Below are 19,159 nucleotides of genomic sequence, written 5' to 3' on the forward strand. Positions count from 1 at the left end.
AAAGGCGGCATGATTTACGTCCAAACGACGTCTAGATTTGGTTGAAAGGGGAGAAGTGAAAAGCCGTACCTTTAAGATCGTTGGAAAGATGTTACAAACCCAGTTTAAAATGTCTTTTATTGGACCAAAGTGGAACAACATCAGACTGACCAACACAGCCCAGTTTTCAAGAACTATTTGTGGACTAAATCAAGACTATGATGGACCGACCAGATTTAGACTAAAAAGCATCTAAATGATGTCTGCTGCTTGGGGGGGGGGGCAACCTAAAATAACAGAGTGGCTCATTGATGGGTGTGGAATGTAAGAAACTGGGTGCTTTCTTAAAGCAAGAGAACAAACAATCTGGACCTGATGTGGTGTTCTATGGCATCCTACCCACATCTCGTCTTCTTCCATATTTGTCTCAATGAAGCTCCCAAAAATCCTTGAATAGCAGGAATGCCATTCTGCCAGGTCTCCATTGTTGGCTCTATTGGCCCATTCAGAGCGGGAGCAGGACAGAGCACACAGCCATTGTCCGACCCTTTGATAAAAAGGAAGAACGCTGACAAGGCAAAACTGCAGTCAGTCTAACTGCATTCACACCCAGTCTTTAGCTGCTAAAAGCCATGAACCCAAACAGACTGCCCAAGCTGGCTCTGAAACAGCCCGGCCCGGTTGCTTTTGGCCTGTGGCTGCATGGTGCCACTAAGCCCATGTGTTGGTTAGCCAAAGCCCAACAGGATTACTCTAATGAATACAACGGGAAACCAGTGGAGGTGACACAAGGGGCTCAGGAAAATCCCAGATAACATCTTACTTCTAACAGGCAACACCTAAGGGCATGGGGGGGATCAAATTCATTAGACATTAAGCAATACCACCCTCAGATTGACAACCTTCCTGTTGTCAGCTGAATAAAGGATCCTAAAATTGTTTTGTAAAACAAGGATGTTGTTGGGAGACTGAAAGCGAAACAGTCCTATGGCTGAAAAAACCGAGTTGACTCATGACCCCCACGGCCAAGCACACTCAGTCTGATGGTTGGTTTGAGCTACATGTTTTCTTTAGTTTACATTTACAACAAAGTAAACATAGTGCATGGAGGCTAAATATCGCCACAATATTGCTATTTGCGGATATGGAGCTTTATAAATGTGAGTTGTGATGAAGATTAATCATATTTCTCCTAATTTCCCTTCATTTGCTTTCTCCTATATTTAGAATACAATTTATTTTTAATGATTAAAAGTTTTAATTAGATTGGCTCAGGTTATCTTTAGCTATCTCAATAGTTATGCTGCTATAGGCTTACGGCTAATTTATACTTCGAAACTTGAAAAATTGCGGAAAAAAACTCGTGAAGTTGGACCATCTAGAGGAGCGAGGTGTGCAAGAACGCCGGGACCCTTTTTGCACCTGGGTCCCTGCTCTTTTGGTCTCTCATGTCCCTCCGTTGTGGGACAAACTCGTCCCCACTTCCTCAACGCCTCGGCCGTATTTAGACCCACAGTGTGTAGCGCAGACTACGCTTCAAAATTGAGCATAAATCAAAAATGTCTGCGTCAAGCTCACTGCGACACACTGCTGCGGGAGGATAATCAGCTCTTTAGACTGCTGGAGGACATAGGGACCCCTTTTTCATCATTCTGCTTCATTCTATCTCTATAGTTATCAATGGCGTAACGACACAACAATAAGCCCGTAAGCAACATTATCTGCGTGGGCCCCATATGAAGTACAACACCCCATCCTTCCCATACACCACCACCCTGTGTTCCCACTACAAGAACTCTCAAACCAAAGGTTTTAAGAATAATCTGGCACTGATGGCTGAAAACAGGCAGCATAAATAGGAGCTGGAACAGGTGGATCAGATGAGCAGTAATGAGAAAACAGGGCAGAGCTAGACAGGGGAATTACATGAGCAATCAAGCCAGCCATCTGCTCCAAGGTCACGACAGGCACAGCTTGATTTCAAAAGCGGGACTAACAGGGTCAGCCTCATCAGGTTAAAATCAATCAGATAACTGTATGTTTGTGGCACAGTTTCTGTAGTCCGTCAAACATGTCATGCTGTTAAAGAGTGAACAGTTTCTGCAGGTTTTACCTAACAAATCAAATTTTCTAACGTGTGCTATGTAAAGGAAAGATTTCTGCTGCACTCTGTTAGTTGCTGTTGCTAAGAAATGTTGTGTCTAAATCTACTCTGTCCAACTCGGCATGCAGAGGAATCCAGCAGCATTATGTCACTGACTGACAGATCCGATGCATGACTGTTCCACGCGGGTAAGAACTCTGTGAATATGTGGCTAGCTTCCTGGCCTTTTTGTTCTTCCACCCACTAGTTTGTTTTGGCAGCCACGCACGTCTGGTGTGTTTGCAGGGCATTGGGTCGCTCCAGGTTCTGGTAGTAGTGACCCCCCCCCCTCCGCCCCTCCAGTCACCTCTGATTCTGCTGACAGGGCCCAACCCACCATGAGATAATGCCATTCCAGAGGGATTGTTGTCAAAGCCCGTCGTTCTGGTCCTCAGGTATATAAAGAGGTTTCAGCTGTGAATCAGGGGATGAAGCAACTGGGGAAACATTCTTTTTTTATCGTCCGAGTTGTATTTTCATTTCTGGACTTTGAGTTCTGCGGCTGAATTTGCCAAACCAAGGCAAAACAGTTTCCGGTCACTATGGATATTGCCATCCAGCACCCCTGGTTTAGACGTGCCCTGGGCTCCACCTATCCTGCCCGACTCTTTGACCAATTTTTCGGAGAGGGAATTTTCGACTATGACCTTTTCCCCATCACCTCCACCATCAGTCCCTATTATAGACACTCGCTGTTCCGCAATCTTCTGGATTCCTCCAACTCCGGGATTTCTGAGGTAAAACTGCTACAGATTAAGATTCCTTAAACTGGTTTAAGTCATTTTTTATAGTACATGAGGGAGAATTAATGTCCGCTTTGCTGCGTAAACATATCTGTGACACCTGTTTTTTTCAGGTGAGGTCTGACAGGGACAAGTTTACAGTCTACCTGGATGTCAAACACTTCTCCCCTGATGAGCTCAGTGTGAAGGTGACTGATGACTACGTGGAAATCCAGGGCAAGCATGGAGAAAGACAGGTGATGCACAAGTAACATGGTGAACATGACAACCAAAGCTCTTCTGTAGCCATGCTGCTAAACGGTAGGGTTCCAATTGTCCGTTAGAAAACTATAGACTTATCCTAACTCAGATTTACAGGGATCGTAGTCCTTTGTCTCGATTTTAAAACACAAATTCTTTATTGTGCCACATAAATCTATAATCAGATATCTAGATATGGATCCTGCAAAAATACTGGCACAAGAATTTAGGAAAGAGGGAAACAAGGAAGTAAACAAGGAAAAAACAACATAAGGGAATAAGGAAACAAGGAATAATACGGGAAAGAGGAAAGAGGTGAATTATGGTGAAAAACGGAACCAATTTAGAGAATACAATTAAAGACACGAAAGAAGGAAGTAAAAACTAAGGTTAAAAGAAAAAGAAAAAGAGAGAATGAGAAGTCGAGGACAGTGAAGAAGAGAAGGAGGTAGGACATCAGGACGGAAGAGAGGACAGAAAAAAGGAGAGGATGAAGACAAATACGCCAAGGGAAACAGAGACAACACAGTAAAGGGACGAGAGGATGGAAGAAAAGGAGTTCATGCAGACACAAGATAGGAGACAAGATAGGACACAAGATGGGACATAAGATAGAACACTAAACGAGAAACAAGATGGGACACAAGTTACGACACAAGATGGGCCACAAGTGAGGACAAAAGATGGGACACAAGACAGGACACAGGGTAGGACACAAGATAGGACCCAAGATAGGACACAAGGTAGGACATAAGGTAGGACATAAGATAGGGAGAATACCATAAACAATAAATATAATAGTAGACAAGGCTAAAAAGATGGAATGACAACTTTTATAGCAAAGGTATAAAGGTAGAATGTAAAGGTGATTCAATCTACTTCCAACTGTAGATTTCATCTTGGTGGTTCTTTAAAAGTTCTAATGAGTAACCCTGGAAGGTGTACTGAAACATATGATATTCCACATATTGGCATAGTTTTTGGAAAGAAACAGAATTTCAAACTAAAAAGCTCTAACTGTGGTCCAAAAACCACACGGACTCAGCGCTAAGAGAAGGCGCTGGTTGAACTTGTCAATCTGGAAGAGGAAGAACTCATGTGCAGTGCTCGAGGTTCTGGTAAATTGGCTCTTAGCTCTGCTTCAAGACCAAGATTGTCTACGCCCACCTTACGATGGCCGACTCAATTTCCACCATGTTTGATCGGCCCTCGTTAACCCCTGTACACTACAAGACGCACCATCAGGCTGAAACTGGGCCCCATCGAAAAATTCTCACACGACTGGAGAATCGGCCCGAAAAGGGCAAAAAATCGTACAGTCTATGCCTGGCTTAAACAGATTTGGTCCAGAATGTGAGTGGTCTTTTCCTCACCCCTATAGACTTGTACAAGTCCTGAATAGAGGAAAGGTCAACCCTCATTGCCCTGTCACAAAGCATGTTGCAATTTAGCCTCGTTCACACCAAGGCATCAAAAGCATCTTGTGTACATGCCAAGTCTATGGAGGACACCGCCAAGAGGTCCAGCGGTGCGTTCGGATGTTGGGACAACACATGTTGAGCGTTCGGGGTCCAAGTGTTTTGTGCATCAGAGCATTCGATGCTGGAGTTCAGTAAACATTTGCCGCTGTACACCGGAGCATCAACCATTCAGAAAAGCTTTGTGGAGTAAAAAAATGTTGAGGTATGTCTGTTCTTAGCCTCGCAGGCTGTTAACAAAGGTCATGAGAGATAAAAATGAGTTACACAGCTTCCTTAATGTCATGAAGGGGAGGACTACTGTTAATAGGAGATCCATCTGGCCAGGGAAAGATATGTTACCTTAACATGGAACGGCCTTGATGAACTCAAGTTGTTTTTCCTCCAAATGTTCAAGTGTGAGAAAGTTCTATATGCAGTGGGTGGGTTGGTTCCCATGGGGGGAGTGTGTGTGTTGGGATTTTGTAAGGTATAAATGTATGTACTTAGGATGCCTTAGTCAGAGAACAATCTCTGATCATTATTGATTACCTAAAAAAATGTTATGAACTATTGAGAAGCAGTTTATAAATACACAAATTAACTAGAAATATTAAACCAGCATATGAAAAACATTCAATTGAATATTCTGGTACTCGCAGTGTTTACAACAAACCTTAAAATCGCTTTCTGTTCACTACCAGTCACCAAGAACGGCAGCAGGAGATACCCCATAGGCTGGCCACAGCAGAGAGCTTTCAGTGGGGATTTCCAGCGCTGCAGGACATCTGTCAGAATGCTGTTGGATCAACTTATGCGAAATAGCACAAATTTAAAGTCGTAGGGAAGCGGCCGTTCCAACTGTTGCATTTCCAAATTCTCCTGAGTGGTGCCCGACTTTTCACGAGTGAATAAAGTGAATGTGATTGGTCAGTTATCAAGGGGGCGGGACTGTTGTGGCGGAAGGTTCACAAGCAAGTTTGATTGTGGGCAGTTTGTCGGTCGGAAGCATCTTGCTAACCAGTTAGCATCCTAGTGCTAGTAGGTTCTCAATTCCATTGGGACCAAGTAGCACTAAATTGGTGACTTAGAAACGACGCTGTCAAGGAACGCTATGGACAGAGGAAACATGCAAGAGGAGGAGAGTTTAGTGTCGGAGGTCGTGGATGAGTCTCCTCCGTCATCCATTTTTTATTTAGAGGAGGAAAGCGGGGACGAAGATGTTGTGGAAGAGGACGCCAGGGCGGCAGAAGCTTGGTTTGGTGTAGAAGGCTTCCAGCCGTACATGTTTGAGCCCTTGCCTCGCAACGCTGCCAGTTCTGTTAGCTCTACGCCTGCCGAAGACACAGACGTCCATCCCCGTGAACACTGGGACGCAACTCAATGGGAAAGGATTCTGATTTCTGGTTTCAACCGTTGCGTATATTAGCTGCAACATATGAATCAAGATGCTATGACCTAAAAAATTTGATTGATAGATGGCTGTTGATATATGATTGAACAAATTTAGGTATTAAGCCCCTTTTGTGTTGCGGCGTGGAATAACATAGCGCCGACCACGCTTCAATATTGAGCATAAATCAAAATGTCTGCATCATACCTGTGACAAGCTCACTGCGGCACACTTTTGCGGGAGTATATCCAGCCCTTAAGGCAGTACGCAGGGAACTAGCAACCCCATCAACAAATTCATCAACCCGTGAAGGGGAATCAACTACATTTTTTGCACTCTGCAGCACTGCTCAGCAACACAGAGGAGAGAGAAAGTAAGATTCTTTAAAATGTATAACTGCACTATCTGATAAAGATCTGCTAAAGTGAAACCTTCTTTTGGGGGAGGAGAACTCTGTTAAAGTAATCCTGAAAGTTATTAAAAAGTGGTCAGAGAGGACAGGGTTGTGAGGAAATACTGTTATTTCTTCACATTCTATGCCGTATGTCAGCACAAGTATGAAGATGAGAATGTGTGGGACTATTCACATTTTGAACAAAGCCAATAGCAGCTAAGATAGCATTAAAGGCTGCTCTTAAGCTATCGCCTTTAATGTCATTACAGACCTTAAAATTCCCCTACTATGATGACCCTGTCAGTATTTAATAGCAAATGAGAGAGGAACTGTTGGTTGATACAAGGTTAAAAAAGAAGTTTTCTTGCTTTGCAATTTGGATGAGGGAAATTAAGGGTTAAATGTTAAAGAGTTGTAATTATTAACTGCCTTTGCCCCCGAAAAAGTGTTGCTACTCCTCCTCCTCGCCCAGAACTTCTGGGTATGTGAAAATTTAAATAGCTTGAAGGAGTTGCCTCATTTATGCTCACATAATCCTCTTGCTGCAGCCAGGTTTCTGTAAGGCAAAACAAGTCAATGTGATTATCACAAATCAGGTCATTAACTAGTAGACTTTTATAGGAAAGAGATGTTATGTTAAACAGACCACATTTAATCGTTTTAACTTTTTCTCCAATTGGAGTTATTTTAATTTCAATTAGATTATCATGATTTACTCCTTTGGGAATATTTGCTAATTTATTAGATTTTGGTCGTGGGCAAGACACTGTCTGGATGGAGTAAAGAGTGGGTAACAGTAGAGAACCTGCAGACGGGTGTGTTAAACTACAACTTAGCTTCCTGGTCCAGTAATATTCGCATTCTGTTCAATAACAGTCCTATTGCGTTCCAAAGAAAGATCATCCTGGTCTAAAGGGAAGTCCTCTGGCTAGAAAAGTTAAAGAAATGCCTTTGTAAAACCTGATGCATTCTGATGGCAACAACCACTTTGTTTTTCAGGATGACCATGGTTACATCTCTCGCGAGTTCCATCGCCGGTACCGTCTGCCCTCCGCCGTCGACCAATCAGCCATCACCTGTACCCTGTCAGCTGACGGTCTGCTGACTCTGACTGGTCCAAAGGTGTCCGGAGGGAGTGAATCTGGTCGGGGTGATCGCAGCATCCCCGTCATCCGCGATGACAAGACCAGCGCTGCTCCATCCTCCTAGAGAGAAACCGCTCTAGTTTCAAACAAACCTTCTAGTCTGGGATGGACAACCCGAGATTTCTTCTTCTACGCCTGCTGTTCATCTTCCTTCACTTCCTCTGTAGGCCCTCATGTAGAACTATAGTATCGCTGTTTTTAGGTACAACATAGAGCAGCCCTCCAGGGTTGCTGAGTAAGGGCCTCTAAACCCTTTTTTCTCTTGTCCTTTCCTGTAACCTACTGTAGACCTTGTTCACTATTACCATGTTCACGCTAAAATAACATTTAATAAAGCTGTATAAATAACTATTGAAATTTGCCTGGTGATTCATGAAATGTTAACTGAAATTGGATGAATAAATTGGGAAAAAAAGGTTAGAATTCAGACTTTTGCCAAATTAAACTCAAATATTTATTTTTTTTAATCAGCTAACTTTTTTTCCTTCCAGTTGCCCTAATCACTTAAAGGAAAAGTCCGGTCAGCAAGGAATAATCAATGGATCATTATTTATACCTAAAACTAATACGTTCGCGGCGATTTAATGATTAACTGATAATTAGCATTTATCAGTAAAAAAAATTTAATCATTTTTGTTGTGATCACTGAGTCTGGGAGCGGCCATTTTTCCCCAAATATAGGAACACCTCCCTCCTGACATCTTCAGGTGTAGGTCCCCGATCTGCTCGGGGCCCCGCCCCTTCTTATGACATCAACATATGGCAACACCACTCGGATAAAACGTATTGCACCCGTTTCTGAAAGATCAAATCTCTTTTGGATTCTCAACATATTACCTATATTTGTGATTATTTTACGTTTCGTCTGCAATCTAAAGTAACAGAAAGTAGAAAACAATTATTGTAAGTCAGTCAGTCCGCGGGTCATTAAAAATCATTAAAAGTCATTAAATTATTATTTTTTAATTTCCTTATTTTTAATTGGCCTTAAAATTCATTAAATGTAATTCTCGTGGCATTTAAAATGCTTTATCTAAAAAAGAAATATGATTATAAAAATAATTTCAGATATATTTATCGCAATTTATTTGTGCGGAACAGCTAACGGTTGATCATAAAAGCCGAATGTTTGGAAAATGAAGCTTGAGGCAGAGAAAAAGCTAGAGAATGGGAAAATGCTAATTTTGGGTGGGAAAGTGAGGAATTCGGGAACATGGCTACAGTCTATTGATGGGAAAGATGACCAAGGTTTTTCTCATGATAAATATATATATATATATATATATATATATATATATATATATATACATATACATATATATATATATATATATATATGTATATACATATACATATGTATATATATATATATATATGTATATATATATATATATACATATATATATATATAAATTCTCATCTTATTTTTATTGTTTTTATTAAGATCTGAGGTCAGAGGAGAACAAATGGAACATCTTAAAATGCTACTTTCTTCTACTTGTAGAAAACGAACGTTGTTGACATTAATTTAAAAGCAGTGTAACCTAATATGACTAACTCACCGAGCTAAAAGAGGCTAACTTGTTAGCAACTGATCACAGCTAGCTACAGCGCTACCCAGCTCTCCCCTTTACATCATACTCTAACAGTTACTTTGTTCACCAGAAACAGATTTTTTAAGTTTTAGATCAGGTAGAACATCATTGGTCATTAGACACGCTAACGCTACAGAACCTCCCGACTCTGCACACGGACGCAGCGTGATGTTATTATCGTTGTCTGGGCAACCACTATGTTTTACACCACGTCACTGGCAGGAAGCAGGACCCCAGCAGATCTGGTTCCGGCAGTGACGTCACGGTGCGGTAAGCCTAGCGCCATTCTCCCCGCTTTCCAAGCTAAATCAATGGGAACTACTAGACACATCTGCAATCAACAACAATTATTGAAGATTTCCAGAGGACTTCACCATTGAAATTCACCAGAGCTATAGTGAAACTGACAATGCCCACGTGCATGGCAGCTGGATGCTGGAATACATCGGGTAAAAGTGAAAAAAAGAGTTATTCCACCTTTCTGATTCCTGATCCTCCACGGACGGGTTGGTCGTTGGATCGCCAACTTGAAGAGGGAGGATTTGCCATCGAACTTCTGGCCAGAGAAAAAACCCGTAATATGTAGCCAACATTTGGAAGAAGAATGTTTTCAAGATGACTTGGATAATAGCGCGTTGTGACAAACACCAGATACAGCACTGGGACTTGATCAACAGCCGATACCGCACCGTGACGTCACTAACCAGTAGGTGGCAGTAGTGTTCTTTGGCAAACATGGATGCCTCCAGTAAAGCACATTCACATGAAAATGACTCTGAATTAAAAACACTGATCATTTATTGAACAGGATGGAATCATTTCACATTTAAAGAACTTTCAGAAGTTTGAATCCTGAATATAACCGGACTTTTCCTTTAAAACTTTCTTTTGAATAAGATATTACTTTTAACCTTTTAAATATGAGGAGAAAACCTCCAAACAGCCGGAACTTGTTTGGTTGACATGAACCTTAGATGGAGATATTTTCTTTTACTCCCAGAATTTGAGTTTAAAGGAAAAGTTATGCTATTCTGTGCCACTATAATAAAAAAACTGATTTTTACAGCTGAATTTATCAGTTCTAATTCTGATTTTATACAAAAATGTAATTTTAACTTAAATTAAGCGTAAAAATATGTACAATTCCTAAATTATGAATCTCTATTGACCCAATATTCCAAAATAATAGCTTTATTTGATCTTTTTGATATTTATATAGCTATGGGATTGTTTTAGCTGCTTCTATGCTATGCTAAAGGATTTTTATTTTGATTTTAACGATAATCCAAATTAACATTTTTAAGCGAAATATAAATATTTTCAGGTGAAATATAATTTAAATTTAACCTACTTGAATGGAAATGTTACTTCATGCAGCTATATTAATACATTTGAATCTCTTGGCCTGTTTATTATTTCATGCTTTTCTGTTCCCCCATGAATACACGCTGGCCCCCCTCTTGGCCCCCTGCTGGCCCCTGGGTACATTTGGTCTAGAACCGCCACTGCTGAAAACATTAACACATAATGACCACAAAAAACACAATATTTCTGGAAATCAAACCTTTATATCTGCACTGAATGAGGAACAGATTCCCAGAGAAACCATAAAGTTGTAAAATAATCTGGATTAGAACTTGAAGAACGACGTCAGGTCTGATTTAGTAGATAACTCTGCGTATGAAGCTCAAACCTGACAGAAAGACATCAACAGATGAAGATTTCTGGTTCTTTAACGCATTCGACTCCATTTTTACGAAGGTTTCCCGTCTTTAGGACAGAGGGCCTTCAGGTCCTCCAGCGTCTGCAGGGCAGAAGCTCTAAGACCAGGCTGGGTGCTGGAGGTCAGGCGTCCGACCCGAGCGCGGAGCTCCTGGTCGAGCAGGCGGGATCCCAGCAGGACGTCGTCCTCCAGCAGGAAGGACTGGAGGAGACGGAGACAGTGGAGACACACCTCCCAGTGCTCAGACGCTGAGGGAACCAATCAGAGAGCAGAGGGTTTCCCCCTCAGACTGGATTTCATGGATCTGGTTGATATAGGTCTATGGAGCCGCCCTACCGTCCAGCAGCGTCCAGATGAGTGGAATCAGATCTTCATTCTGGGCGATGTGCTTCAGTCCTTTAACGCAGATGCTGACGTTATACAGAGCCATCAGCATCAACCTGCAGCAGAACACCCACACCGTTCATTAAGGTTCGCTCAAACAGAGGAAAACGTGACGGATCATCAGAACCGCTGGCCCAAAGACAACATGACGGTACGGACGCACTCGGTGCGCTGCTACAAACTGCAGGCAGCAGGATAATAAAAGCCAACATATTCTGCCGGCAGGTTTCTACATTTGAAGTTAATTTAGGCGTTAATAAACTGTTTCAGAGGAGTGATCATAGCGCTCTGCATCAGCAGTGCTGTGTCTGACTCCCTGCCAGCTCCCAGATCAGCTTCTCTCATTGGTTGATGAGGCGCGTCCAGCAGCTGAGAATCTGAGCCCCAAAGTTTCAAAGAGGCTGAGGATTGTGGATCTCTTAGCCATAGTTCTCCGTCTTTCTTGGATGCTTTCTATTTAAATCTATTTCATGGTTTTAGATGAAGTGGATTAAGTGGTGCCAGGATGAAGATGGCCCCAACCCATACCACCAGACGCACCGAAACCTGGTTGATGCTAATGCCTTTTCCATGACGTTTGAATTCTTTATGAAGTTGACTTTCTCATAGACTCTAGATGCATTTACTTCATTATTATGTCAAAATATAAATATGAAACAACCATATGTGACTAAAATGGGTTTAAAAAAGATCTTTGGAAATATAGAAAATTCACAATTCTTGGAGAATATCTAATGTAGAAAATGTGTTTTTTGTTTTTAAATAATCCATTTTACTTTATATCTGTGGTGAATTATAGAAAAGACAATAATCTCCAAACTTATAACAAAGAAAAAAGATGTAAATATTTTAGAGTGATTTTGCGGACATTTGTTTTATGTACGATGGATGGAAAGTTCTGGTTTGACGTGTTTTTTTCTTAACGCCTGATTGAATCTACTGTAGATGTTCTGCGTTTGAATTGACGTACACTTTCAGTTTGGGGAAGACGCCGGGCCTCATGAGGTGCAGCAGTTTCATCAGCGTGTCCAACACCACGTTTCCTGAGCTGCACAGGAAGTCCCGCCCACCGGTCACTGCTGCTATATCTGATTGGCGGAGGAGAACAGAAGGAGTGAATAAAGCATCAGTAGTAATCAGTGGAAGTTCTCCATTAATAAGGACTGACTTGTGATGGTCCCAACCAGAGCCAGCACAAACTGGTTCTCATTGGAGCTCTGGTCCTCAGCTGGAGGTTTTAACTCCTCGTCCAGAGACTTGACAAAACTCTCCAGAGTCTGTGCGGCAATATTCAGGAAGGTGTGGAGCTTTCCCTGTGCCGTACAGCGAAAAAACGCAGCAAATGAGACATAACAGCATGTAGACCCTCCCACAGCAGCAGAGCGGCGGACTCACGTCGGACAGCCAGGTGGTTATGGTTTCCTCCCTGGAGGAGCAGCTCCACAGCAGGCTGCAGGCCGAGGAGCCCAGCGTGGAGCAGAAGTCGGCCTGCTGCTGCAGCTCCTCGCCGCTCTGCCACAGCTGCTCCCTCAGCAGCAGCTTCTCCTACAGAGAGAGAGGCAGCGGCAAAGTGCCCAGACAGGGTGACCTCAACGCTGCAGACATAGACAACAGCTTTTCCTCCTGGATTATCATCCAAACCCACTCTAGAAGCTACTTTGGGAACAGAACTTTAACAAATAGAAGCTTTCATGCTGCTCTACAAACTCTGAACTCACATGAAACAGAACCTGATTGGCTCAGAGCAAATCTGTATTTTGCTCATTTCAAAATGAACTTTGTCGGTTTAAATGGGAAAAAGCAGAAAGAAAGAGAACTGAGGGTCTGCTGGGAACGTCCAGCGAACGACTTCAGTCAAAGAAACCAAACCCAAAGATTTCTTTGCCCATTGGAGACCTGGATCTGATCTTGTTATGGAAGATTAGATTTTTTCCACTGCGATCCAAGCCACTTGGCTCTGTGGTCCTGAATCCGATACAGGAAACGGTCAAGATCAGCTAAGTCCAACGAGAAGATCATCACAGTAATTGAGTTCAACTCAGGTCCTTCTCCGTGCTCTGGTCCTTCTCCGTACTCTGGTCCTTCTCCGCGCTCTGGTCCTTCTCCGTACTCTGGTCCTTCTCCGTGCTCTGGTCCGTCTCCGTACTCTGGTCCTTCTCCGTGCTCTGGTCCTTCTCCGTACTCTGGTCCTTCTCCGTACTCTGGTCCTTCTCCGTGCTCTGGTCCTTCTCCGCACTCTGGTCCGTCTCCGTACTCTGGTCCGTCTCCGTGCTCTGGTCCTTCTCCGTGCTCTGGTCCTTCTCCGTGCTCTGGTCCTTCTCCGCACTCTGGTCCGTCTCCGTACTCTGGTCCGTCTCCGTGCTCTGGTCCGTCTCCGTGCTCTGGTCCGTCTCCGTGCTCTGGTCCTTCTCCGTGCTCTGGTCCTTCTCCGCACTCTGGTCCGTCTCCGTACTCTGGTCCGTCTCCGTGCTCTGGTCCTTCTCCGTGCTCTGGTCCTTCTCCGTGCTCTGGTCCTTCTCCGCACTCTGGTCCGTCTCCGTACTCTGGTCCGTCTCCGTGCTCTGGTCCGTCTCCGTGCTCTGGTCCGTCTCCGTACTCTGGTCCTTCTCCGTGCTCTGGTCCTTCTCCGCACTCTGGTCCGTCTCCGTGCTCTGGTCCGTCTCCGTACTCTGGTCCGTCTCCGTACTCCGGTCCGTCTCCTTGCTCTGGTCCGTCTCCGTACTCTGGTTCCGTCTCCAGAACCACAATGTTTGGCAGGAAGAAATTAACCAAACTGGACCTTTACATGCTTTTAACTTCAGTTTCAAAGCCAGTTTATTCAGTTTGAATTGATTAAATCCAGTTTAAATGTAATGAAATCTGCTTGAACAATTTTTGCAGATACAGATTTGCTCTGTGCCATACAGATGGCCATTCTGATGGCGCAAGTTAGAGCAGAACTGTGGATTGGAAGGGGAATGATGTCTGGGTTTGAATTCTACAATAATCTACACTATAAACCCATGGTAGCTCAGGAGGGACCAGGCCAAGTGTTGTTGAAGTAATACGTTGTAATGAGATGTTCTGGACAGATGAGACTAGAAACAGCTTTCTGGCTTCAATATAGAAGATGATATGAGGAAAACTAAAACCAAAGACTGCACTGACAACATGTGAAAACATGGTGGTGGAAGCATTATGCTGTGGGGAGGCTACCATTTAGGAAGGATCAAGGTAGCTAGTCGGATTGTAGATGGATGGAGATAAATCTAATGAAGGAAAGCTGCAGGAAAGTGGCTGAGACTGGACGGCCTAGTCAAAGCCCAGTGTTCCCATTGGTACTCTGCAAAGCATAGACTGATAAAGAAACTAAAACCCTTCCATCATTTTCTGAAGCAGATAGAAATCACGCCACTATCGTCTCACCTCTCTCTCTTTCTGACACTCGGTCTGAGCCGCGTCCAGCCGGGACTGAAGATGCGACCGTTCCTGTCTCAGCTGGTTCTGTTCCTGCTCAACTTGGTCCTTCTCTAAACAGAGAACCACATGTACAGTTCTGTGGATTAGCCGGGTCCACTCACGCTACACGTTTAACAACCATTATCGGTTATAAGCAGTGCTTCAGGACGGTACTGGCCTGAACTGGTCTTGGCGCCGCCTATTTACCGTCCCAGTCGTTGTTAGCTTGATGACTGGTACCTCTAAAGCCTGATTTATGCTCAGAAACCAGGTCGTCTGCTAGTGTGTCGCAGTCAACAAAGATATGCCCCGCCCCCTTCCACAGACATTCTGCTGCACCTCTCCAAATTGTAGGAGACCGCAGACAGTGCCACAGACAGGAGGCTTCTGATTGGTCCGATCTACATCCACTCTACACTATGCGCATTTCCTGTTTCGTTCCTTACCGGCTTGTTTTGTTTGTCTGACCGCCATTGTGGAAAACGACTGGTAAAGATGGAGTAGCAAGAAGACCGAGGTGCGTGAGAACTCTGGGAACCTTTTTCCACCTGGATCCCCGCTCTTTTTGGCCCTCATGTCTTCGTTGTCGGACAGACCTGTCGCCACTTCCTCACCGCCTCGCCGTATCGAGACCCACGGCTAATTCCTGATTGGCCCTCTGGCGTTGTGGCGTGGATTAACTTATTGGAGACCAAGCTTCAATATTGAGCATAAACAGGGGCGGATCTAGAAAAATATTTATGGGGTGGCAAGAGGGGGGCAGGAATTTTTTAGGGGTGGCAACATATGGCATTTGTTTACACTGAATTTAATCCCAGTTGTCACAGTTTGGTGAGAATAGTATGTACAGTACTAGTGTTTCATGTGAAACAGTTCATATTAATAATACATCGTACAATGTGATCTCACTTAATAGGAGATAGGAGAATGATAACACTACTTCTAGAGGGGCATTATCACAGGAAAGGTATTAAGGTAAGACACAGGTGCTGAGTATAGATGTCTGAGACTGACTGTCAGAGAGGCAGCGTTGCAGCATTTGCACAAGAAGAAACTATAGAAAGAAAAAGTTTCCCATCAGAGATCTATGGACTGAGCTGCACTAAAGTGAGCAGAACTACACAGTAGAAATAAATGGGTCAAGGCACCCGAATAAGGTACTGGATATCTATGTAATGTTTACTCTGAACACACATTTACCCCATTTGTTCCTCAGTAACGTGACATACAGCAGTTAAGGCAACATGAAAGGGACATTTCATGCATGTCAATATGCTGTAAATAGAGCTGTATATGGAGGACCAACTCTGCCATATTTAAAAATAAATACAGAAATAAATAAATGCTCAATAAATAAATAAGCATACAATTAATTGCCACCAAAAATATAATCAACAAATAAATGTAATTAGAAATTATATTATAATGGCAGGCAGAAATGTTAAAAGGGCAGGCAGAAAGAAATAGCGACTGACTCATTATCAGGGTTTATACGGGAATGAGAAACTAAAATTTTATGCTTTTTATTGCTCTAAGAAATAATTGTAATGCCATCAACAAGAACCCATGACTCTTATATATATATAAATATATATACATGTATATATATTTATATAAAAAACATGACAAAATCCTTCATTATCTTTACCGTCGACAGGCTGCAGCCACGTCCCGAATTCATCGTTTTCCAGCCACTTTTGTTGAAATTTGCATTTTCCCCATTCTCTAGATTTTTCTCCGCCTCGAGCTTCATTTTCCGAACATTCGGAAAGAGCAGCAAATATATCCCGATATGACATATATCACAAAATTGTTTTCATAATTTTTTTTTTAAATAAAGCATTTTAAATGCCGCGGTGATCACATATAAAGTTGTGGGGAAGCAGCCGTTCCAGCGGTTAAAGTTCAGAATTCTTCCGAAATTTACACGAGTGAATAAAGTGAATGTGATTGGTCAAATATCAAGGGGGCGGGGTTGTTGTGGTGGAAGGTTCACAAGCAAGTTTGATTGTGCCCGGTTTGTGGGAAGCATCTTGCTAACCAGTTAGCAACTTAGTGCTAGCAGGTTCCCAATGGGAAATTCCATTGGGACCAAGTAGCACTAAATTGGTGACTTAGAAACGACGCTGTCAAGGAACGCTATGGACAGAGGAAACATGCAAGAGGAGGAGAGTTTAGTGTCGGAGGTCGTGGATGAGTCTCCTCCGTCATCCATTTTTTATTTAGAGGAGGAAAGCGGGGACGAAGATGTTGTGGAAGAGGACGCCAGAGTACATTTATATACATGTTCCATGATGCCCGGGGCGGGGCTAAGACTTAGTGGTTTTAGTATGTCAGGTGGAATTTTAAATCTCATTTTATTTGTTTACACAGCTATAAAACAAAAAGTATTTGTGAAAAAATTGTTTTGAAACATATTTTTTTAATTTTAAAGCCTCATATGACTAGCCTGGGTGCCAGTCCGAACTTAGTCCCGCCCACAAAGTTTGAGGTCGGGAAGTTCGGTCTGGCTCTGCTCCATAGTAGCGCGAGTATTATCGCCCACTGTCAGGCGATCCAATCAAATTGTCAGGGCGGGCTTTATACGATGATGGACAGATGATCAACAGTAACGTAATCAACCACGTGACCAATGCGCGCTTGGGTGACAATAACAATGGCTGCCGCTGTAGAGTTTAGGTGAGTAGATTCTGCTATTAGGTCTGTTCTAGAAAATATCGACAGCAAATTAATTTTAAAAGAGGAACAGAGAAACGCGATCAAGGCTCATCTTCTTATTCTAGGCGTGAAACTGCACGCTTTGATTTTTGTGGACAACAACTGTGCCTGGCTTAACATACGTCACGCACTCCGTTGCTCTTATTGGTTGTAGGTCTATCCAATTGAGTGCAGAGGCATTTTTTTTCCTGGTTCGTTCGAAACACGCCCCATAATGACAGCTCTATGGAGCAGCATCAGACTCATTCTGACTAGAATTGAGTCGGACTACGTCAGGCTACCATATGACTGTATGGTGTTAAAGAAAAATGATTATTTTTTAGACTTTAATACAGTTAATCTTATGGCATGTGTAAACACTCTCACTTGAACATATTTCTTAATTTTGAACAAGGCTGTGTTAATGATTTAAAACTACTAATGGGTAAGTATTCAAAGCACAGGAGGCCCCCCGCATTCCACAAGCTGTCTGTGAGAGCTTATCTTGTGTTTTATGACTTTAAGAATTCTAGATGCCAGGACAAGCTTTCCGCCTTTTCTTGTTAAAACAAAGAAGCAAATGACCCCAGATGTTTGCAGTAAATAAGGGGAAGCCCTAGCAGTGTCAGAGATGGCTTTTGGTTGGAGGACCGAGGGCCAGCCCTTTTTGAATGGATTAGATACAAGAGGATAAAGCTTTCTAAATAGAAGTTACAGATCAGATTTTGCCCTTGCAAACTCTCCAAAGATGTCTTGTACGTCTTTGCTTTCTTTCCTCCTATGTCAGGTAATGGAATGTATGTCTCTGTTGTTCTGCAGTTTCTGGTGTAGGTTTGTGCATTGTCTTATTTCTAAGTTTATGCATTGTCTTATATTGGATTAAACTCTGTAATTCTGTGATGTCAACACGCCTTGCTGATTTTCATATTACCAAACGCAGCTCGCCGGGTGGACCTGGAGAGGGAAGAAAATGAAAAGCCAACCTTTTTCCAAAGTTAACTATGTTCGAATATTTTCTTCCTTCACAATGGTCAACGGAGAAAAATATTAATGTTTAGGTTTGGGTTTCTGCAGCGTCAAATGTGTGGATTTAAATTTTCCATTTTTTTTTTTTTTTTTATCTGAAGCTATGTTTGCTGTCGAGGTTCGTGGCCTACTTGTCTCCGCTCTTCGGGCTTTGCGAAGCGTTTCAATCAGATCGGCGTTCAGGACTCTGGGCAGGAACTCCCTCAGCTGCATGACCTCAGTTGTCAGCTTTTCTAAATCTCTCCTCCGGACTCTGACAAAAGCCTCCTGAGAAGGAGAAGAAAAATATACGGAGGAGGATTAGGGCCACTGAAAAAAAAAAAAAAAAAAAAAAAGTACACTGATTTTTTTATTTTATTGCAGTATAATACGAGAAAAAAGTCAGAATTCTGAGAAAAAAAAATCTGAATTGTGAGATTAAAGTCAGAAGTCTCGAGATTAAAGTCAGAATTGTGAGATTAAAGTCAGAATTATGACTTTTTTTCTCATATTATAATGAAATAAAATTCAAAAATAAGTTAAATTTAAAAAAAAGTTTCAGTGGACCTAATTGTCTTCTTCCAGCTGGAAAAAAAACACCATTAAACAAGCCCCGCCCACCTCTTTATTACTGCTGTGGTTCACGGCTTTCCCGCCATGTAAAGCCGCCATCTTCCCTTCTTTGCAGCTGTTGGAATTTAAGCAACAGGATTTAAAGTTTAATGGAATATTAACAACATTCAAGTTAGCTAGCATTTATTCTTTTTATTTAATTTAAAAAACAGAAAGTTTTTTATTTGGTCCGCCATTGTTTGTTCAAATA

General features: G+C 42.5%; 2 protein-coding genes across 2 annotated transcripts; one reads left to right on the forward strand and one right to left on the reverse strand.

Annotated features, from left to right (window-relative positions):
• Positions 1-2,524: 2,524 nt before the first annotated feature.
• cryaa (crystallin, alpha A) lies at positions 2,525-7,851 on the forward strand. The gene is made up of 3 exons (XM_038269011.1): positions 2,525-2,859; positions 2,979-3,101; positions 7,349-7,851. The coding sequence occupies exons 1-3, from the start codon at positions 2,665-2,667 to the stop codon at positions 7,556-7,558; spliced, it is 528 nt and encodes a 175-aa protein (XP_038124939.1). The 5' UTR covers positions 2,525-2,664; the 3' UTR covers positions 7,559-7,851.
• A 2,794-nt stretch (positions 7,852-10,645) lies between these two features.
• LOC119772572 (heat shock transcription factor 2 binding protein) lies at positions 10,646-19,077 on the reverse strand. Its single transcript, XM_038269029.1, has 8 exons — positions 18,958-19,077; positions 18,489-18,624; positions 14,602-14,705; positions 12,592-12,741; positions 12,365-12,509; positions 12,167-12,284; positions 11,149-11,252; positions 10,646-11,060 (listed from the first exon to the last, which is right to left on the reverse strand). The coding sequence occupies exons 1-8, from the start codon at positions 19,006-19,008 to the stop codon at positions 10,843-10,845; spliced, it is 1,026 nt and encodes a 341-aa protein (XP_038124957.1). The 5' UTR covers positions 19,009-19,077; the 3' UTR covers positions 10,646-10,842.
• Positions 19,078-19,159: the final 82 nt, after the last annotated feature.

Source organism: Cyprinodon tularosa, unplaced genomic scaffold, assembly GCF_016077235.1.
Source record: "Cyprinodon tularosa strain WSP-4 unplaced genomic scaffold, ASM1607723v1 ctg1191, whole genome shotgun sequence".
NCBI lineage: Eukaryota > Metazoa > Chordata > Actinopteri > Cyprinodontiformes > Cyprinodontidae > Cyprinodon > Cyprinodon tularosa.